The sequence below is a fragment of the Choristoneura fumiferana genome, chromosome 9 (genome assembly GCF_025370935.1).
Source record: "Choristoneura fumiferana chromosome 9, NRCan_CFum_1, whole genome shotgun sequence".
Taxonomy (NCBI): domain Eukaryota; kingdom Metazoa; phylum Arthropoda; class Insecta; order Lepidoptera; family Tortricidae; genus Choristoneura; species Choristoneura fumiferana.
Genome location: NC_133480.1, coordinates 1,563,399 through 1,586,464, shown reverse-complemented (window position 1 = coordinate 1,586,464; position 23,066 = coordinate 1,563,399). Strand labels below are relative to the sequence as shown.

The 23,066-nt window shown below is 36.6% G+C and overlaps 2 protein-coding genes across 4 annotated transcripts in view; both read right to left on the bottom strand.

Moving 5' to 3' along the window:
• Positions 1 to 14,613, bottom strand: part of LOC141430931 (uncharacterized) — a 15,773-nt gene extending 1,160 nt beyond the window's left edge. The window contains exons 1-2 of one of the 3 annotated variants that reach the window (XR_012451678.1): positions 14,269 to 14,613; positions 12,833 to 13,682 (exon numbers count right to left, since the gene is read on the bottom strand). Coding sequence is in view for 1 of the 3 variants with exons in the window: in XM_074091820.1 (XP_073947921.1) it covers positions 13,292 to 13,682; positions 14,269 to 14,366 (489 nt within the window). In the remaining 2 variants the exon portion in view is untranslated. Of the gene's footprint in view, positions 1 to 12,058; positions 13,683 to 14,268 lie in introns of those variants that run through there. The other 2 variants (XR_012451679.1, XM_074091820.1) reach the window with 2 other exon arrangements.
• Positions 14,614 to 20,487: 5,874 nt separating this feature from the next.
• On the bottom strand, positions 20,488 to 22,077 carry LOC141430932 (uncharacterized). The gene is made up of 2 exons (XM_074091821.1): positions 21,788 to 22,077; positions 20,488 to 21,104 (listed from the first exon to the last, which is right to left on the bottom strand). Exons 1-2 carry the CDS (start codon positions 21,966 to 21,968, stop codon positions 20,569 to 20,571), a joined length of 717 nt encoding a protein of 238 aa, XP_073947922.1. The 5' UTR covers positions 21,969 to 22,077; the 3' UTR covers positions 20,488 to 20,568.
• Between the last annotated feature and the right edge of the window lie 989 nt (positions 22,078 to 23,066).

The window sequence follows — 23,066 nt, the reverse complement described above, 5'->3', positions numbered from 1 at the left end:
TTTTTGCGTCGTGGTTAAAAGGAAAAACTAGCCCTCATTGACCAGGCGCGGTCCGAAGGGGGGAGACAGGGAACATGTGAATGCGATCGCGAGCGTCCACGTGTTAGGTTGCGGCTCCACTGAGGCGGAGACGAGCGGAGCGGAGAGAAGACGTGTAGGGATCGACCAATCCGGATACGCTAGCTCCCACACATCCCAGCGACGTCCTTCATGGCCGGTGCCGCAGCAGCAACTCACTCAAACGGCCAAATATGCAGCCCTTGAGGAGGGCTATATTTTTGCGCCGTTTGGTCTTGAGACCCTAGGGCCTAGGGCCGTGAGATATCCGCGCGCCTCATTGATGTTTCAGGTGACCAGAGGGCTGGCAGCTATTTTGGGCAAAGGATTAGCCTTGAGATACAACACGGGAATGCTGCCGGCCTTCTGGGCACAATGAACAGCGACGGTGACCTAGGAGGGATTTTTTATTTATAGGTTAGGCTAGCTTATATATTTTTTGTACATAGTCATATTTTTAAGGGTTTAATGTATTGTGTTTTATTGCTTATTGTTATAAAATTTCTTTCTTTCTTTCTTTCTTTACTCGTACATGGACCTCAAAGTAAACGTCAATTGTAAAATTTATTTAATTTTGTACAAAAGGGTATGTTTTTATGTATGTATGTAAACTCTTTATTGTACAAAAGAAAAGAAACAAAACACATACAAATAAATATAGCCCGTTTTGATTACTACTGATTGTTTCATTTTGGATACGCGTATAGGCAATATTTTTCAGCTATTGTTGACGCTCTATTTCAAAATACTGTCCATTTAAATAATTATCAATCATGTCCAGATGTAATGAGAAAAAAAAGTTATTAAAAAAACCTGATTTAAAATAATTTAAATTGCGGAAAAACAATGTCCGCCTTTGTACAAGTATCTTAAAGTTTGTCAGTTGTATTTATTTTGTTAATTTTCTTTTGTACAATAAAGAGTTTACATACATACATACATACAATGCTACGAGTAGATAACCATAATTGTGACACTTACTAATCGATTATGTTCTTAAAAAACTGGTGAACGTGACTTTTTTGTGGTTTCTATCCTATGATTTTTTTTTGACGTTTTGATTATTTTGAAATAGTACTGTTATAATTGTCTTCCTTATATTATAAGTACGCTGTGTAGACTGCAATCTGCATTACCTTACTAACTTAAAATTGGGAACGCTAATTAAAATCACAAAACCACGCAGTAAATAGGGAAAATTCAACAAATAAATATTATTATTTCCAAGCTGGCATTTTTAAAAAAAGTGTTTAATTTTGCAAGGTGATGTCAAGCGATATTCTAGGTGAGATAAGTACCTACGTTAAGTTAAAGTATATAATAACATTAAGGTAAAAGAATAATTGTAAAAAGTATTTAAATTGTCTCGGTGAAAATATGTTTACGGTTTTAATATAAATTACAGTAACACACCTGCGAAGAAAACATCATTATTAATGTTTGCAACTGTGCACTTAAGTAAATATCGGTTATGTCTACGTTTCAAGTCAGGTCAGGCAGGAGCCTTCTAGATATTGCGTGTTCTTTGCGTCGTGACTTCGTGTAACAAATTTACTAAGTAAATTTTAAATAAATAAGTAATTTTTAATTAAGTTATAATATCAATTGCATGAGATAATTTTTTGAAAAATGTATTTACCAGTGTGTAATCGCCATACGATAAATAAATAAATACTAAGTTAATGTTTCCTTGCTATGACCTTTATTTTACACTTGGCTCCATAGCTAATATCTTTAGCATCACTGTATATTTTATCTAAATCGACTGTATTGAAAATACATCTTAGGCCTCTAGGTTGGCAGCGCGTTCGCAATACTGTGTTTGCAGATGTTTATGGGCGGTGGTGATCTCTTACATCAGGGACCATTTGCTCGTTGCCTTCATCGTATAAAAAAAAAAAAAAAAAATGCAATTTTACAAATCAACAATACAATATAATAGTTACGCTGGCGCCAATAGCAATTCCATATTTTACGACTCCATTTTCGGACTCCAATCATCGGCCTATAGCTTCCTATAATTTGTAACGTTGCTATATCCTGACTATGTGTGTTGTCGACAGGTGCAGTGTGTGTGCAGTGATTGTGAGTTATGTGCGGAGTGTCGCGAGCGCGGCTCAGCTAGCGACCGCCCGCCCCGGCATGCGCTACGCCTAGCCATGCCAGCTGCGGCGTCATGGCGCAGTATACACAGAGGACACAGCCGATGCACAGGTAACTAAGCACACAGTCTCTAGCCAAAGCGTGCGCTAGCCTAGCCGTGCAAGTTGCGACCTGACGCAGTAAACATACACCACCGATGCACGGGTAACCAAGCACACAGTTTCTAGCTCAGCTAGCGTCCGCCCCGGCATGCGCTAGCCCAGCCATGCCTGCTGCGGCGTCATGGCGCAGTATCTACAGAGAACACAAACGATGCGCAGGTAACTAAGCACACAGTCTCTAGCCAAAGCGTGCGCTAGCCTAGCCGTGCAAGTTGCGACCTCACGCAGTACACATACACAACCGATGCACGGTAACCAAGCACACAGTTTCTAGCTCAGCTAGCGTCCGTCCCGGCATGCGCTAGCCCAGCCATGCCTGCTGCGGCGTCATGGCGCAGTATCAACAGAGGACACAAACGATGCGCAGGTAACTAAGCACACAGTCTCTAGCCAAAGCGTGCGCTAGCCTAGCCGTGCAAGTTGCGACCTCACGCAGTACACATACACAACCGATGCACGGGTAACCAAGCACACAGTTTCTAGCTCAGCTAGCGTCCGTCCCGGCATGCGCTAGCCCAGCCATGCCTGCTGCGGCGTCATGGCGCAGTATCAACAGAGGACACCAACGATGCGCAGGTAACTAAGCACACAGTCTCTAGCCAAAGCGTGCGCTAGCCTAGCCGTGCAAGTTGCGACATGACGCAGTACACATACACCACCGATGCACGGGTAACCAAGCACACAGTTTTTAGCTCAGCTAGCGTCCGTCCCGGCATGCGCTAGCCCAGCCATGCCTGCTGCGGCGTCATGGCGTAGTATCAACAGAGGACACAAACGATGCGCAGGTAACTAAGCACACAGTCTCTAGCCAAAGCGTGCGCTAGCCTAGCCGTGCAAGTTGCGACCTGACGCAGTACACATACACCACCGATGCACGGGTAACCAAGCACACAGTTTCTAGCTCAGCTAGCGTCCGTCCCGGCATGCGCTAGCCCAGCCATGCCTGCTGCGGCGTCATGGCGCAGTATCCACAGAGGACACAGACGATGCGCAGGTAACTAAGCACACAGTCTCTAGCTCAGCTAGCGTCTGCCACGGTATGCGCTAGCCCAGCGCCTCAGCCATGCAAGCTGCGGCGTGCGCCGCAGTATACAATGAGGACAAATCCATCCTATATATAAACTAAACTCAGACACTCAGACACAATCACGTGCTCAGCTAGCACTGACCTTGTCATTTGCTAGCTTTACCTAAAACTTCTTCAAGCGTTCTAATCGTTTCTCGTCTCTACCTCTTATTTAGAAATGTAGTTAGGATGCTAGATTTTTCATATACGTTTTTCTCCATTATTATCATATTGATTAACTCCCTATTGTCCTCTAACTTTTTTTTTTCTTTCCAGTTCCTTATATCTAAGAAAAACCATTCCTGCTCCTTAAGAAGACCTAAATCCAGCCAGAATCCTGACGAAAACCTTGTACTTGTTTCAAATCTGCCCAATAATAAAAAAATCGTTTATTCTCCCAAATTCCTTACCTAGCAACTGACTTGTCTCGTTTGATGTAGCTGCGGGCTTACATGGCAGGATTACTTTTACAAATTAAATTCGGAGATAGAAAAGAAAAAGAAACGAAAATGTTGTTTTTTCTTTGTCGCCTCTAGCGTTGCGTTACCACATTATTAATTAGGTATTCTTGCGTATTATAATTCAATATACTATGTCAAAAATAAAGCGTTGTGAACATTATCGATAGGTATTTCGAAATGACGTGTGCACTAGTGTAAAGCGCGAGTTAAATATCGTCGGATGCATCATATTTGTCATCACTGAAGCCATGGGATGAGCTGGTGGCCTGGCTCCCCCACAACATAGCCCACTGATGTCAAAAATGAACACATTACTATTACAGGTAGATAAGGTTTGGACATGTAGACATTTAGGAAAAGTACTACAACGTCCCCATTAATTTTTGCAAGAGTGTTTATACCTGCTGAGCTGGCGACGTTGCGTTTTTGTTAGTTTTTCTCGATTATTCTATAAAAAATGAATGAATGAATTAAAAATGTGGTCTGATTTGAACTGTTTCTTAATATACAAGTTAATGTGTCTACTGAAATAATTATTCGTGATAGACTTTATATTATTTACCCTTTAACCGACATTGTCTGAATTATAAGACAAAAATTATCCAGCTCATTTCGCCGCAGTCTTATAATTAAGACAAAATGTCATATAGTTTCCGTGTAGGTGGCGATACGGTCACGTACGAATGAAAACGTATTGGCGGTTAAAAGGTTAAAAACGAACAAATGTTTATTAACGGTTCTTAAAGAATATAAAAGTCTATCACGCATAAATTATTGCAGTAGACACATTAACTTATATGTATATTATGAACAGTTCATTCATCATTTTCATTAAAGTTTTATGGAATAATCGAGAAAACTAACATAAATGCAACGTTGCCAGCTCAGCAGGTATAAATGTCTAAAACTGACCAGAAACTGATCAAAGGTGCAATACACTGGTTTAGTGACAGCCTATTCACGCCTAGTGCATGATGATAGGTACTGCAATCAATACAATATTTCAGTCGATTTAGGTTCAACTGGATTCAAAATTGATGACGTGTGAAGATGTTAACAGTTCGAGCCTTGAAACTCCTAAATGAAGTAAAATCGGTCTAAATCTGATTATGAGTAATTACGCGGGGCAGTGAACCCTTATCATTGTAAACATGCTTTTAGCACGGGGTCACGGCTCGAGGACTCGGCTGTCGTACGTCTGTTGTATTGCATGACTTTTAGATGCTTAAAAAATATGTGACTAAACCCTTTTGTCTAAAAATATAAAATTTTATTTTGTAGTCGCAAAAATGTCTTCTATAGCGATAGAATAATAATATAGGAGGGCGGAGTGATAAGTCTGGTAAAACCAAGTTCAGGGTATTTTTTCACAAATCAATCAGTTTGTAGTTAAAGCTTTTCGGAGGTAAAATGTTTATTTTAGCCAGTGCGCATGGCTAGTTTTTTCAACTATTAAAAAAAAAACAATCGATTTGATAAACATTGAGAAAAGGCAATTTCGTGTTTTGATTACCTAAACATTATTTTTCGCAAAGAAAAAACTATATTATTATCAGTACAGTAAGTTTGTGCTACGTATAAACGCCATAGTAGTAGTAAAATGAAATCGAATAAAACGCTTGTGATAAAACGTGATTTTCAATTTATTGTCTGCTGATTGACACATGGGTGTCGCTTAAAAGCGTTTCGATCGTGTCATTCGTGGCGCCATTGCGTGCCAAGAATGCTAGTAAACCTTTTGTTTACCCTCCACAATTTAAATATAAATTAATTCTAAATAAAAAAGATTTTATCCTCATAAGTCAAGTAGCAATGACGCTCGCAGTAATATCAAGTGACATAAACATGATACGCAGAGTCAGGCGTACCAACATTGCAGACTTAGCACGGTCCGATTCGACCTACATGCGCAATATCACTTTCTTTATGACATGAACGTCCAAATTTGGGCCCGAGATTTCATAAAGTAGGGTCCGAATTGGATCCGAAAATTTCGGTCCGCAAATTTTATTATTTAGTGATTGAAACGAGTTCTCAATTAGTTTTCAGTCCAATGAAGCAGTTATTTTAATATAAGATCAATAGAGGCTACCAGCCCAGGAATAGCAGTGACCTCGTCTAGACTGCCTAGGCTAAATTAACTACTTTTGCCTACCAAGTTATCTGATTCTGACCCGGTGACTAGCGCTGCTGTCACACGTCACACTTTAAATTAGTATGTTGCCATTTTAGTTCCGTTTTTGGCCATCGTCTCGCATAAGTTTGTATTAAATAAGAATGTTGTAGGTTGATTTGGAAGTCTTTCTATGTAGTGTGCGTTGATGTTGCCGACGTTGCAGTTTATTAAAAAAAAAAAGACAATCCAAAGTCCAAAGCTACCTATCTTTTGAATTATGACATTTATTTACGACATTATTTTACTACCCGCTCCAAGCCCGCTCCTGTGCCATGGATTTTGTTTTCATGATCATAAAAAAAAAAGAGAGTGCTCTCGCGCTTTCTCGTTTTTACTCTCAAATAGATTAGAATTTTATTAAGGACCGTTAAAAAGAAAATGGACTTCCTACCACTCGCTACCACCAGATACTTTTTTTTTATTGCAAACGTCGCGTAGGTGGAATGATTTAGGTACCAATATAAAAAAATACTTCGCAGTTTCGTGCTGTGCCTTAAATTGTGTAATTTACATGTAGCTATAGGTCTTTGTCTTTAGGTACTGTGTCTGTCTGTCAGTTTTTTTAACGAAAGTCCGAATTAGAGCTAGTTTTGCGTTATCTATGACGCTCGTCACAAAACCAAAACACATTTTTTTTTTAATGAAATTTTGCGGGTAGGTTTTTTTTGTTCATCATATCTGTTTAAATTCTATACCTAATTATAATCATGTACGATGACTAGGTCCGGTGGTTATTGGTTTTAACAATATCACATAATACAATTGTAATTAATTAAACAGAGGTAAATACATTAAACCTCACCTATTAAGTTCAATTCTAGCGTGTTATTCATATTTTTCGACTCGTGATCACCGATTTAATATCATCGTGTATAATTTTATGGGCAATAAATAACGGAAATATCGAAAAATTCCACGAATCTCTATAAGTGTAATATAAACAAAATCAACGGCAGATTACGTATAAAATGTGTCGACGTCATAATATCAGTAGAACAGTTGACGTTTTAAAAAAAAACAACATCTGTAAAAAATTGACACAACTAGCTACGGCCCTCTTGTCGTAACGAATGGTGTAGCGCACTAACTCTCTCTCACTCTGAACAATCTTTGACTTGACACCTGGCAACCCCTATTTGCGGTCACTTTTACGAAGGCTAGTGATGAATAATAAATACGTCATCATGATCAGGAAGGTATAAAAAAATATGCAACAAAATAATCTCTTTACTACACCAATGGCCGTATTGTCTAGTCGAGTAAGACTTGCAAGAAAAATCGGTCGTAAATCCGAGTTTGTAGTGGTCAATCGAGCGCTGTAATGTAATGCTACTTGCACGATTTTTCTTGTAAGTCTAAACTCGGCTTAACGCCCGAGCGCCAAGGTCCGTATTCACCATTTCTTTCGATCCCCATTCTACACCATGTGACAGAAAGAAGTGGTGAAAAAGATTGCGATTCCGAGTGTGTTGACAATAAGGTCAATAAGCTTCAATAAGGCTTCTGGCTACGAAGAGGTCGCGGCCAAGCGCGCGGTGTCAATCACCCACCAGTCACGTACCCTCATTAGTTGTTATGGTTTCATTGTATTGGTGTTGTAGGTAGCGGGTAGTTCTACATTATGTCAATAGATATCCATTCATGATAAAACCAGTCAGTCAAACCTAAACCAGTCTGTCGATAACCCTCTCCTTTTATTGACGCCTCTGTATATTTCTGTGATTCGAATAACAAGTACCTAAATCAAATTGTTTCCAAAAAGTACTTAAATTAATATTACTTAATTTAATAAAAAAAAAAACATTTAACGGCACAGTTTGATAGGCAACTCAGCTAGAACAAACTGTCTCTCTTATATCTAAATGTATATAAAAAAATAATTCTAAATAATCAGTGGACTTGCAGCCGAATTAGGCTATCCCTTTTCAAATGCAACAAAAATATCGTAAGTTGAGTTGCCGCACACTTGGATACAAAGCAGCTGATCTTGTTCATACAAAGCACGGGCGGCGTTGCCAAGCCGTTGCCGCGTTGCCGCTCCGTGCACGCCGAGTAAATATTCGAATTTCGATGCTTGGAAATGCGAATCGACAAGTTCGGCGTCGAGTCGAGTGTCGTGGAATTGATAGATTGAAGTGAATTTACGCATTTCGATCTCGCGTTCAGCAAATGGGGATGAATTGGTGTAAATAAAATAAATTAACTTTCGGACCGTGTTGCGTAAGGTTTCTGTAGTTTATTTTAGTTAAATAAAGAAGACGACTAAACTTGCTATTGCTAGGAGTTGCTTCTGTGATGGGGAAGGAGAGAAGTACCTAAAATGTGATATACTCCTATAAGCGTCCAACATTAAAGTAGATGGAGGACGTAGTTCCCATTTCAAGGCAAAAATCTAGCACAGATCATTAATTGAAACTACCTAGGTACTTACAACATAAAAACAAACCGAACTTGTATCGATTTCCTTATAGGAGTGGCGTAAACAAAATTTAACGGTATAAAGCCAATTAAGTAGCAACCGGTTTCTTACTTTCAGTTATTTAATTAATTAAGCTTTGGTCGAACTGTGGCAAAAACAGGTTTTTATTTTTGAAAGTCAATTTTTCCAGAAGTGGAAGCTGAGCAGTGAGGAAAAAAAATTTTTTTTTTTTTATATGTCTTCATTCTTATATCTTCCTTTAGTCCAGCTATATTATTATCATTGATACCTAGCGAATTACCTACCGCCTGTGATTGCCTTTGGATCGAGTGTTCAAAACGTGAACTAAATGTGATTTAGGAGCGTTTATACCTGCTGAGCTGGCAACGTTGCATTTTTGTTAGTTTTTCTCGATTATTCCATAAAAATTGAATGAAAATAATAATGTTGTCTGATAGAATCCTTCTTAATTATAAGTTAATGTGTCTACTCCAATAATATTCATGATAGACTTTTATATTCCTTAAAAACGAATTAATGTTTATGACCAGTTTTAAAAAGAAAATAAGTCTATAAGGAATAATTATTGGAGTAGACACATTTACTATCAGACGACATTATTAATTTTCATTCAATTTTTATGGAACAATCGAGAAAAACTAACAAAAATGCAACGTTGCAAGCTCAGCAGGTATAATATAAACCCTCTTAAATGATGATACTTAGGAAAATAAAAAATACTTTTTGGTAGTTGCTGGGTTAATTTATGTATTTCAAAACAATAGATATGTAGGTACTGATTACCAAAATAAGACTGAAATGTTTTTATGACAAAATAATAACATTAAATGATAGTATTAAGAAGAATAATGACAAACAATCGAAAACATTCGCAATATAAGGAAAAAATTGCGAGAAATTCTGCATCATAAAAATGCATCATATTTAAAGAAAGAAAAAATCATCTTGGACTGACCCATAACAACGAAGAAATTCAAAAATGTAATGGAAAATATTAACAAAAACCATAACTACAGAAATTAAAATATTTATTCAATGACTGCTAATTCAACAATAAAATAAAAATATACCTAAATAACTAATTAATACTTCAAATACAAAATAAAGAGATCAACAAAAATAAATACTTAATTAATTAAAACTTTTAAATACAATATTAGCGAGATCGACAAAAATTATAATGACATATATAATAGGATAGGAACCATGTTTTCGATTTGAACCATACTTTCATTCTCTTTTGACTCGTTACAATTGGAAACAACTTAAACAATCTAAACTATATTTAACAATAAATATTATAACCTATACGAATAAGAAAATAAAAACTAAACAAAATACTGAAGAAAAAAACTTCCACTGTCTTAATATCACAGCACACTTCTTCCTTTTTAAAACTGGTTCATCATTGGATTTTGATTCGACTATTTTCTACCCTCTAGTTAAATGACTAGTGCACCTGTTAACCCAAATCGCAAAATATCTTTTTCACACCTCTCCTTCAGAAAAGTAACTTTTCCTCCCTGACGAGAGGGAGCAAAGTGTAACTTTTCTGTTCAAGGCTTTTCTAAGTGTTTTATTGCAAATGCCATTTTTTGAAGTTGATAATTGTAAAGCCACGCCATTTTCTATGCTGTTTGTTCTTTAATAATATTTAGATTTTTTTTCTTTCAAGTTCTTTAATGCTCGGTGTGAAAAGTTGTATGAGCCACTCGGGAGCAAAATTATTTTCATCTTGGGCGTTAACACTTGAATCACTCATTACGCTCAGGATTCTACTTTAGAAACCCTCGCTACGCTCAGGATTCTATTGTAGAATCCTTTGCTACATTCTGGATTCAATGTACGCCCTCGCCGTAAATACACCATTTTGCTCCCTTGTGATGTGACACAAATAACTATTTCACCTCAGGACCTCAAACAGGCAGGTTCTGCTATGAGAAATCAGTGAGCAAAATCGCATTTTGCACACCGTGAGACACAGTAACTTTTTAATTATTATTATTTTAAATGCTGAGTACAGTGTTGGGTCTACTCACTGAATTCTAAATATTTAAACTTTACTTTGAACTGTCATTTCACTTCAACACGAAAAAAGCGAGAGATAGGATCAAATGTGTTGATTACGATCTTAAATTAAATTTTTGATATTAAACATATATCGATAGATACCTAATAAATTACATGGCAACGAAATTTTTCCAAAATGTAAATTTTCCCGATCTTTTAATAAAGTATGCAACCTCGTTGCACGCAAGCCGCTTCTCTTGTTTTTTTTTTTTAAAAGAATTTCGTATACTGCCTCTACAGTTGGAATAAATATTTGTTAAATTATTTATGTTTATGTAATAGAAATCTTAATAAAATCATATTTAAAGGTTTAATAACATTTATAATAAATTCAATCTTTTTAATAACCCAAAATGAGGCTTTTTGAAGTATTAAAAAATAAGTGTGACATTTGGTCAAATTTTCAAATTTCAAATTACAATGCATGTTATGAGTATGAGATTTGTATTGTATCTACTGGACACTTTTTTTATGGTTTTAAATGTGATTATTATATTTGTTTCTTAAATAATCGGATTATATTTTAAAAAATTGTTTGTTTTATAAACAAATTGGTATATGGGGTTTTACTCTTACGTTATATTTAAATGATGTTCTCGCTGCTGAGGTGAAAAATTGTGTGTCACACGAGACCAAAGTTTTTTTGCATCTCGTGTATTTGAATCCCTTGCTGCTCTCAGGATTCTAACCTAGAATCACTCACTGACGCTCGTGATTCATTACAGAATCCTTCGCTTACTCGGGATTCAAAATCAACACTCTCAACAAAAAACAACTTAGCTCTCTTGTTTCATAAATAACTATTAATTTATATAGAACTGAAAATTAATCAAAATAAATCAGTAAAATTAAAAAAATAGAATAATTATATTAAAATAAAAATAAAAGGTACATAGAAAGTGAATTATTGTTTCCACTGTTGCTATTTCATTTCCTCGCAATCTAAGTGAAAATCAGTGTAAAACTTGAGCATTAAACCCATTTTCCCCTCGACGTGTCTATCCACCCTCGCCGTACCGGCTCGGGTGGCTATATGAACGGCTTGGGTAAAATGGCTCGTTTTATGCTCGCGTTGTACAATCTACTATTTAAAATTGATCTAAATTCGCATCAACTGCCAGTATGGAAATCGAATCCACCGCCACCGTCTGCTTCTTTATTACAATAACATACTTTAGCAGTCTTTGCTTGCACAGATAACGCTGTAAATGTAATGACTAGAATGCAAAATATAAATAAAGAGATATTTAGCTAAATAAAAGTGTGAGACGTTTTTTTCACATTTCATCAACGTGAACTAACACATGGCCGTGTAGTGCCTATTGAACCTGTCACATCTACGAATTTGTCGGTGTCGTCATAACAATTTTTTTTCGGCTTGATTGCTCGATGTTTACGAAGTGGGTATATAGTCTACGAGTATGTGTGTGACGTCATCTTTGTCAATCTTTGCACGGTTATGGTTATGGCACTTCATGTAGCTATTTTTTTTTCTTGAATCTGTAAATCTTGTGGGTACTGTGCTATTTGTTATCTTATTCAGTTTTGACCCATGAATGACCTTTATATATGTTTTAGAGTCAGTAATGAGTTATATCTGGACTAGTATTTAAGGATGTACCTCGCAAACACTCATCCTGTACTATGTGAGTTGCCTATCAACATATTGTCGATAATGTCCCATATGAATACATCCAACATAATTATTTGCATCCTGTACTATGTGAGTTGCCTATCAACATATTGTCGATTATGTCCCATATGAATACATCCAACATAATTATTTGCATCCTGTACTATGTGAGTTGCCTATCAACATATTGTCGATTATGTCCCATATGAATACATCCAACATAATTATTTGCATCCTGTACTATGTGAGTTGCCTGTCAACATATTGTCGATAATGTCCCATATGAATACATCCAACATAATTATTTGCATCCTGTACTATGTGAGTTGCCTATCAACATATTGTCGATAATGTCCCATATGAATACATCCAACATAATTATTTGCATCCTGTACTATGTGAGTTGCCTATTATCAACATATTGTCGATAATGTCCCATATGAATACATCCAACATAATTATTTGCCTGATAAAAGGCAAAGCAAAGTGGCAAAGTGACATTATGAATGCCTTCTTGACGCACATGATTTTTTGACGGTCGAGGATTCGATTTATTTGATATTCTGGAAGCTGTTTCAAAACTTTTATTTCCTTCATTTGGGCCAATATGTGATCTTGTTGATAAAATGGGTCTAGAACTAGAGCTCTCTCTCGCTGACAGTAACTGTGCAAGATGTGCGACTCTTCACTATTGATGTATCATCAACTACGTTAGGCAAACAATTTACAAGATTGCATCTCGAAAATACAAACTGAGACATGGGATAACCGTAAAAGTAATAAATTTTGAGTTGAAATAAAAAATACAAAAAGACTTCTAAAAAACCAATCCAAGTTTTGAATCTGTTTGATCTGTGCGCGCACACTTAATAGTGCTAGGTGTGCTGCACCTCGCCACTACTGGTTTGTCATCGTCGATTTCGGGAAAGGAACTTACAATATCATCAACTGTTTCTTGAGTCCTCTCACATTCAGTATTGTTAGGCGTGATGCACCTAACCATTACTGGTTTATTATTGACTATTTCCGGTAAAAGAATTTACAAGATTTGTATCTATTTCTGTGCTCTCACATTTAATAGTGCTAGTTGTATCAACTTCTCACCACTTCTGGTTTGATATCGACTATCTCGAGCGAGGATTTGTAAAATTTGCAGGCAGATCCTTACCGGCATCCATTGCCTCGGGGTTTGCGTCTGATTCAGGAACCAATCTTGCTTGGAATTCGGGATTCGCATTAGATATAATCAGTAGCTGTGGAGTCTGCGATGACGGTATCCTGATAGTTATAGCCCTTGTCTCTCGGCTTGGTGTTGTGGAGGTCTGTGTGCTTGAGTTCTTTACTTTGACTTGTCTAATTCTTAGATCGTTTTGGAAGCAAAGAGCGGCGTCAGATTCCGGCGTTTCATTATTAGGGAAGTGATTTTCGCAGATATTGCGCGAAGTCGAACTCGCTCCAAACATGAGATTGTTAAAGACGTTCCAGCGATTTAAAACCGCCAGCCGTTCTGCTAATCTGTAACAAATTATACACTAGTTACGATTTGTATCCATGTTCACTATACTTTGGGTTCTTTGTACAGAGTTCAGGTTCAGGGTATCTAACTCCGTGCTCACACACGAAAGCTTGAATTGAATGAGGTGGGTTCTGGCATGGCCTATTAATAAGTGGTACTTGATCTTGGTACGTTTGAAGGAACTTGGTTTCGAGCTGCAACTGCATTTACTCATAAATAATGAACCTGATGTTCATTTGGCTAACGAGTATATCTCAAGTAAATAGATCCTAGGAACAGTGAATTACAAATTAATGAGTCCTCGTCAACTATAGCTGGTGAGTCATTAGCAAATGTTCTTCTGCATCATATAGAATATAGATTTTGGCACATTCCTGTTTGGACGTTTTCCGTTTTCGGCACATTCCGTTTTTCGGCATAAATCATCAAATGAAATAAATCTTTGGTATCGTTATTTTTTATTTTCAGTTTACAATAAGTAGAATGCAAGAAAGATACAAAAAAATGGACAAGGTAAAAATGATGCTGGCAGCGTTTATTCTTTCAAAATAAAAAATGGCAACTAAGGAAAAACTACCTATTTACCTTGCTCTCATCGTCTTCAAATCGTAAAACTTGAGATTAGGGTTGTCCCTAGTGTTAGAACAGCACTCAGGAGCGGAGCATTTCAGCATGTTCGACATTGTGATATTGGTTTAACAAGTCTTCAATTCCTCACTGATTTTTACAAACACTTGCGCAATATTTCATGAAAATTATACACAAACGTGAACTCAAGTAACACACGAGCACTTAAAGAAATTAATACGGCACTTAAAAATTCATTTTTTTTTGTGGTCTCTTATCGGTGTTAAATATAATAATGACAATGGTGCTGAACTTGAACATCTAAAGGCGACCGCTGGCGATGACGGTTTAGTACATAATGCTTGGCAATACTCAAGCGAGGCCTTTTATAACATCTGTGCAACGATCACAAATGCACATAGCAATTAATACTAATATATATTTGTTCATGATAAACCTGATGATGTTAGAAATCATTAAATACTCTTAAATTAATTAGCAATTGTTACTAGTTAATTGTTCGTTAGTCGTTTGTGGAATGTGGAATTTTTGTGGAAAAAAAAGGAAAATTTAAATTTTTGGGAATTAACACGCGAGTGGTCCTCGCGTCCTATTCTTCTGGTGGGATAATCGACTTGTGTTCTTCCAAGACCTATCGCGTCAGCTGCCGCTTCGTTAGGGTCATAGACTTCAGCATCCACGATTCATCACATGTCAGGGCCTGCCTGAAGTATAATGGCTAGTTTGTTATTACGGGCGTGAAAACAACATTTACATTTAGATTCTATTTAATACCTTAAAACCGTACCATAAAAATATCGAGCATGCCACAGTGTTGCGTCCCGTTTTGTTCGGAAAAAAGGGAGGACAAAGCTCACCCAAAAACGGTGACATTTGACATTTCGGAGACCTCTCGCTACACTAGCGCCTCTAGCGGCGAATTCATACGCGATAGCCCTCGTCACTTAGCAATGAATGAGGGCTTCTGTGACAGAAGTTATTTCACGCTGACATCTCAAGCTCCAACTGGCAACTGACATTTTTGCATCACGTTTGCGATTGGTTAAATTTAATAACTAAAGGAGCCTTGTGTGTGACGTGCACGTGACTCGAGCAACAACATTCGGCCGAAAAGGATTTTTTTTTCTAGTCAAGATTATTTTCTTGCTGCTGTCAAACTGTTGGCGTTTTGCAGAACCAATCGCATCCCTGTCATACGTACGTAACTGACATTGGGCCAAGCCTTGAGGCCGCCATCAAGGGGAATAATAATAACCTTAAATATGAACCAATCACAAGTAAGACTAACGTCAAACGGACCTCTCTTTGCTAACTAACGCCATCTAGCGATTTCGCCTGTCAACAAACCCTCATTCCTTCTCTTATACAGGCCTTTCCTAAGTCAAGACCCGTTATCATCCCAATGTTATCGCGGCGAGATACGGCCGTCTGCGATCGATCGAGCGCCGCGACGTTGCCGCTCCGCACGCATTATTATTTATTTTGTACCTAGTTGCGTCACTGTGCAATGCCCGATTTTAGGGTTCCGTATTCCAAGGGGGCCAGCGAAACCCTTATTAGTAAGGTTTCACTCATTCACAGGCATAATGTGTTCAAGCATAATACTAGATTATAGTTAGAAATTCAATAAAGTTAAATTAAAGGGGTTTTCCATATAAGAGACATGTTCCTTCTCGTTTTTTGTTCATTGTTTAATAACGGCAATTATATGGGTGGTGCGGAACCTTTTGTATGCGGCACCAATTTGTACTTAGCCAGTTTTTTTTTTTTTTCGATTGACTCAGCCAAGGATGCTAGAACCATCAATCAGTGTTGAAAATAGTTGAGATTAACCATTGTTTTTGAATCCGGCTAATTTGCAAACTCATTTAGTTTGTTTTTGTGTAGATTAGGAACTAGGTTTGTATTTGGACTTTGAAAGACTTGAATCACCAAATCACGTGTTGATTTTGTTTGATATTTCCAGTGACTAGTGTTAGAAATAATTATTTGTAGTTTTCCTTGTAGTAAACAATAATGTTTAATTATAGCATAAAAACGCTCAAATCCAGATTCCTAAACGGAATTCGTATATAGTTTTCGAACGAAATTTTCACATTTGACAGTTGTTCAGAGATTTTGCGCGCACATTTTTATCTTGTTGTTATAAACTGAAAAACAAAGTAAATACAGTATTTTAAACCTATTAAAGGCACAAGAGTGGGCGTGGGTTCGAATCCCACTTCTGAATTAAACGAAATTATTTAAATAAGAGGTCCAACTAACACTGGTTTAAAATACTGTATTTACTTTGTTTTTCACTTTATAACAAGAAGATAAAAATGTGCGCGCAAAATCTCTGAACAACTGTCAAATGTGAAAATTTCGTTCGAAAACTATATACGAATTCCGTTTAGGAATCTGAATTTGAGCTTTTTTTTTGCTATAATTAAACATTATTGTTTACTTCAAGGAAAACTACAAATAATTATTTCTAACACTAGGATACGGACTTCGAAACTGTGTGTACCTGCATATACTGATAACATCTCACTAATATTATAAATGCCAAAGTTTGTAAGTCTTTGTTTTTTACTTCATCACGTCTAAACCGCTAAACCGATTTAGATGAAATTCGGTACACAGATAATTAGAGTCCCGGTGATGTTCATAAACTTGTGAGTAAAAATTTGATCTACGCCGTTAACAATAGAGTCGTGTTCAGATATTTTTGATCAAATTTTTGCTCAAAAGCTTATGAACTCGACCGTATATAGTTTAGGATAGCTTATATCTCGGAATGTTTCATAGTTCCCTCGGGATAGCGATAAACGAATTCTTCGGAGACGGAGTTGCGTCGCGGGCAACAAGCTAGTATACTTAATAAAACGACACCGCATAAGCCAGTAAATCTATACCTTGTCTGTGTGACAAATAACAAGATATATCTACTTTCCGACTTACAAATCATACAAATTATCTCCATGGAATCTGCACGAATTTGAGCCAAATACGGCTCTTTAAATGGCCAGACGCTGACACCATCGTGTCTTAGGAAGTTGAGTAAGTACCTGAAGAAAATAGAATGCAGAGCATCCCACGCCTCCCACGCCCTGTGACCTTAACTTTCTGAACACCCAGAATCTTTAAGGAAATACGACGCCTGAATATCCAGCTACACATGGCGAAGTAGAAAGTTGCAACAGAACGTATAAAGTTGCCCTATGTAAGAATTCGTCAGCTTCACGTTGTAGCACGTTGTAATTTGTAAAGCTTTTAATAATAATAAATATCCTGTGATAATTTCCACTGGTCGATAGTCCTAAACCAAGTAATATAATATTGGATACATATGTATAAAATCCAGATACATACTTTCATATTTATCGTACAAGGGTACGATGTACTGTCGAGGAAACTGAATTATGTACTCAGGGTACCTTTGCGCTACTTGCGTCATGGCTTCCCCATACATTTTCTAAAGAAATCATAGTTGGCCATCAAAAGGTTCCACCTTGGTACGCGATTCAATTTCCTTGAATGTACTCTACCAGGACTCTAATTTAGGACCTCGTAAGTTCATAATTAGAATCGATTAACCTTATCCCTTACCTTAGCTCTGCTATCCGATTGACGACTTGTTAATTGCCTGAAGAGAAACTGACTTTGTTCTAAGTATCTAGTGCCATCCACGAAGACGCGTGATTTTGTCAAAATGTGGCGTTATCTGGGAAAAGGTACCTTGTTGTCGGTATTGAGTTATTGATATCCCCATAATCTACATACATTTAGCTATCAAACCATGTAAGAAACATGCATGTAGGTTTAATAGATATAAAAAAAAATGTTGAACCTCAAAAGCCAGAAAAGGTGATTATGAGAAAATTGAATTCAAACTTATACACCCAATAAAAGTATGTTGTTGTTGGAAGTTACATAGATAACATGCTATTTGAGGAGTAGATTGTACGGGCTTTCAGGTTTCAAGAACAATTTTGTAATTGGACAACTGTTCGTGAATGACTACCTATACCTACTATCGAACCAATTGATCCCCGACCCATCGTAGGACGATCTCACAGTTAAGCGTCGCATAATTTTCTTTGTCAGGCAATGCGATGTGACTGTGACACTTTCTGTAAAAAGGTTCCACAGTGGACCACGATTCAGTTGGTTTTGTTTCGATAGTATAGTTGACGAAATATTTTAGCATTGTTTATGCCAGTTTCTACATCAGAATAAAAACAATAAGACTGATTGTCACGTTGCCTAGTAAGTAAAAATAGTCTTTGATGTTACAATTTAAACTGATATTGAACCAAAGGTAGTAAAGGAATATTGGTGTATTCCGAAAAGTGCCAGCGAATTCTGAACATTCTCCTAGTAAATATAATACCGTTTAACTGCGTAGGTCTTTACAAAAGATGCCCGGTCGAATCGAGCCACAGATAGAAAGCCTTAAAAGGCTTTAGTGTGCTATAGATCTATCAGATAACTGTCTGTTGGATGGTATCGAGCTCGCAAGCATTCTCTTTTATTGCTACCACTCTAATTTTCTGCTCTAGCTTTGGAAAATGGCACATAAAAATGGTGGTCTGTTTTAGGGAGTGTTTCTACTACCTACGGCAATGGATTAGATGATTTTACGATAATTGCAAAGATAAATGCGCATATTTTAGGATGTTAGTCATTATACAGCCATTAACTTGACTAATTAAAACTGGCTTTAAACACTAGTTATACGTAACGTCATCAAGAAATGTTTTATTACCTAGTTACATGTTGTGTTTCGTGGTATCGTTAAAATATTCAAATTATTTCTAACTGCCATCTTCATCTTCACCCCTTTCTACAAGGAATTTATAAGTAAATACACCATGTCGAATATTAAACTTTCAAAAATAAAAACATCAAAAGTCTGTCCATTTATGCTGTAAACGTGTTTTAAACATGATATATTTAGTGACACCACACCAATCTAAGCTTCTAATTACTTCTTGGTATCTTACCTAAAATAATTGCTTATTCTAACGCCAACAATCGTTTCAAAATATTTGTTTTTATTCCACATGACCTAACAAAACAATACTTTATAAATGTAGCATTAGTTGCATAAATAAACCTATCAAATCAAGGTCACTGTAAAGTGCTTCATAAAATAAATAGAGAAATTTACTCTGCACTACGGCGTGGCGTATCGATCCCCGTTTTCCCCGCGACGTTGCCAGCTCGCACGGTCTATTTACAATGATTATAACAAGTGTCAAATTGACAATGTAGTGGGCTAATTGTGTTCCAGGATTTATCAAGTATTACGTGACATTACGCCATGTTTGTTTGTTTTGAAGGTTTCATACTCTGTAAACTTTATAGAGTTAGTTGGTTATTAAATTTCTCGTCGATTGGAGATTCACTTTCTTACAATACAAAGTGCAGTTAGTCACAAGTTAAATTCAAACTTGATACAGTGATACAAGTGTGAGGTTTGAATACATTGAGAATACAATACAACACAAATATTCTATATCGAACACTACGAAGCAGTACCGCGTAAAGTGTATTATTATTACACTCACATGGATAATTTTTTGAATTTCATTGTTTTGATTCTCGGTAAAGTACCGAAATCTAGTCTATTAGGTATTTCAATTAATGGATAAAAATAATCATCAACGTCATCTCACTGGTGTCCTAAACAAAATACCTACCAAAGATTATGAATGATTTCATTCTTCAAGATGTTTAATTATTATTTTTAGGAACATCCTATGAGTCAGTTACTCGGCGGATGTAGAAACGCGTTAAGTATTCGTATTTTTCCTCCTATATAGCAGGACGGTAGCTATTAAATCAGAACTTGGTAGGAAATACCTGGCGCAATGAATATTATTATATTTGCACAAAATATATCAGAATTTTAATTTGAAAATACAAAAAAAAACACAAATAAACTTGAATAAATTTCACAAATTATGAGATTTTAATTTTGATAATCATTACTTTCTATCTAAAGCCGAGTTTAGACTTGCAAAAAATCGCGCAAGTTTCATTACATTACGGCTCTCGATTGATCACTATAAACTCGTTGGCTTTACGGCCTCGCAATGTAATGCAACTTGCACAATTTTTCTTGCAAGTCTAAACTCGGCTTTATAATATGCTATCTGAAAACTTTACCATATTTTTCCTAAATTGGGCCTGCACTTAGGTTTTTAAATGAGGGAAGCAAAAAAAAAATTTAGTCGAAATCTTATTCTTTATTGGAATGCGAATGCGACATAAATCTATAAAGTACAGTAACCCTAGAAGTGTAGTTAGCTAGCTAGTAATAGTCTCAATTTCAATAGTCAGGTTTTTCGCACTAGTCCTTATATTTTTAACTAAATTTATCACTTGACTTCTAAATTCAAGTTTTTGGTCTATATTGAATTCTCTCACAGCCGGCAAGAGTGATTCGAAGAATGACTTGTCTTCATCCTCCATCGAGAAATTATCTGGGAACACGGGTGTTGGCGTTTCTACGAATTCCAAGGTCTCAGTTTTTAAATTTGGAACGCGTTTTCTTTTTAAATTCTCTATGGTGGATGGCTCTTCGTCACTGTAGTTTGAGTGGTCGTTTAGTACATGGTATCGTCGTCTTTTGCTTTTGAGTTTGCGATCGTCATCGCTTTCCCAGTGATGGGTGGAATTGGAATCGTTTTCGGCTTCCGCTTCGCTACCGGAATTCGCTTTATAAACTGTGTTGAGGAAAGAAAGGTTTTTCGCGTACATGTAAGACTTTTTCGGGTCGTTCCGTTTCATGTGTCTGACGAAGGAGTCTCGTATATTCCGCCATTTGCCGTGCAGTTTTCTGTCTGAAAGCAATAAAAAATATGTTTATGGCCACTCGGAGAACGGATGTGATTCTAAGAATCGAACTGTTTGATTCTGTCTGCTTATTAGTTGACGTGCCGCTAAGTGTTAGCTTTTAGACCAGTTTTATAATTAATAATCTTATTTCCCATCGTATAACCATTACGCCAAAGCCAAATGTTACTTTCCTCGAATTTGAATTAAAATTTAAAACTACATCGACGTACTTGACTAAGTTTCCTATCGTGTATCCGTAAACAAAACATCACATTGAATAAATCACCATTAATCTGCAACTTTGTAGTAAATGAAAGCTAATTTAATTACTATTTGGAATTAATGTACAGAGCTGACCCGCTGCATTCCTCGACCTTAATTGACATTTGACATCGTTTATTTACTAAATATAATATAATAGAGGACTAATTTACTTCGTACGTTCATTCGGCTAAAGGAAGACAGGAGATTTATGACACCTATTAATTTTAAGAAGTAATTGTCACTTTTGCCAAGTATACTCGTAATCTAATTACATAAAATATAACGTAGCTTTGCCACAATGTCACCATAAATCACCACCGTAATATAAACTAGTGTATTTGCATATGAAAAAAAAAACGTCCTCACAAGGCTAACTAATCTAAACCTATTGTTCAAGACCGAGTTAAATTAACACGAAACTCACAGACATCAGTCTTATCAACTTCGCTCATCCCATCAAACTCTTCAATGAACAGCCTGGCTACTTCAGACCACGCCCGTTGTTTCCTCATCTTGTGCCGATTATCCTCACAGGTTAGGTCCCAAATCTCAGGATGCTTCTTAATTTCGCTTATAAACGTTTCAACATCTAGGCAGTACGACATTTTGAAACTAGTTATTTTTTTTCCCGTTGCGGTTTGGCTGCGTGACGTGCGCGTAACGCGACTGGCCCGCTGCGGCGGTGGCCACGGAGTGAGATCGCTGCCGCTGCGCTGCGTTGCCGCCGCGGCGAGCTCGCAACGTCGCGCGGACGTTTTGAATGGAATTGATAATGCTGGTGTACAATGCAGCGCAGTGTTTTATTTTATGGAATTACTTTCTTATATTTTTCGTCTTGAACGGTTGACACGTTATTGACTTGTTATGTTGTAGGTGTAGGTATTACTTTATTTTCTTGTAATTCCATCACACCACACATCTTAAAATATACTTTCCAGATGAAATTAGGGGCCCGCAAAGATTCACTGGTAAAATTAAAATACAAATAAACGTAATTCTTTATTGTTGTAAATAAATTATTAGTATGATCGTTTTAAGAATTGTATACTTAATTCATATTTATAAAAAAATATTGTTAATTGTTTTTTTTATAAAGAATTTTATTTATTCGTAGTTTTGTATTAGGAATGTTTTCTTTATCTCATAATGGTTCTGATAAAAACGCAAACGTATTTTTGATTTAATTTTAACGATGAAACTAGTGGCCCTTATTTTTTTTTTTACTTTGACTAAATAGTTTGTGTGCATACCTACCATATAAATGCACGCGTAAACTATTAAACAAATCCGGGATTTTATAAAATTTTCCTGAGAATACCCAAAACATATCAAGATTCGTGGTCTTCATTAAGGTTGTGTTAAGAACAACTGACTGACTAAAATTTCTAGACTAAACCCAGCGGTTATTATTTCAAGATTTTATCCCTATCCCGTGGGAATATTGGGATAGCCTATGTGTTATTCCAGATGTCCAGCTATCTACATACTTACCAAATTTCATCCAAATCCGTCCAGCCGTTTTATCGTGAATGAGTAACAAACATACATACAGACAAACTTTTGCATTTATAATATTAGTAGGATTTTGATATTAGGTATATAGCAGAACCTCTTTAAATCTCAGTTTAAGATATAGGGCACGATCTTTCAAATGATTCATATGTCGTGCACATAATTGCGCAACTTGGCAATCCTCGTCGAGT

Excerpts from the sequence above, each read along its gene's own strand:
- LOC141430932 (XM_074091821.1), bottom strand. The coding sequence starts at position 21,968 with ATGTCGTACTGCCTAGATGTTGAAACGTTTATAAGCGAAATTAAGAAG. Across the intron at positions 21,105-21,787 it reads AGTTGATAAGACTGATGTCT|ACAGAAAACTGCACGGCAAA; the intron begins GTGAGTTTCGTG and ends TATTGCTTTCAG.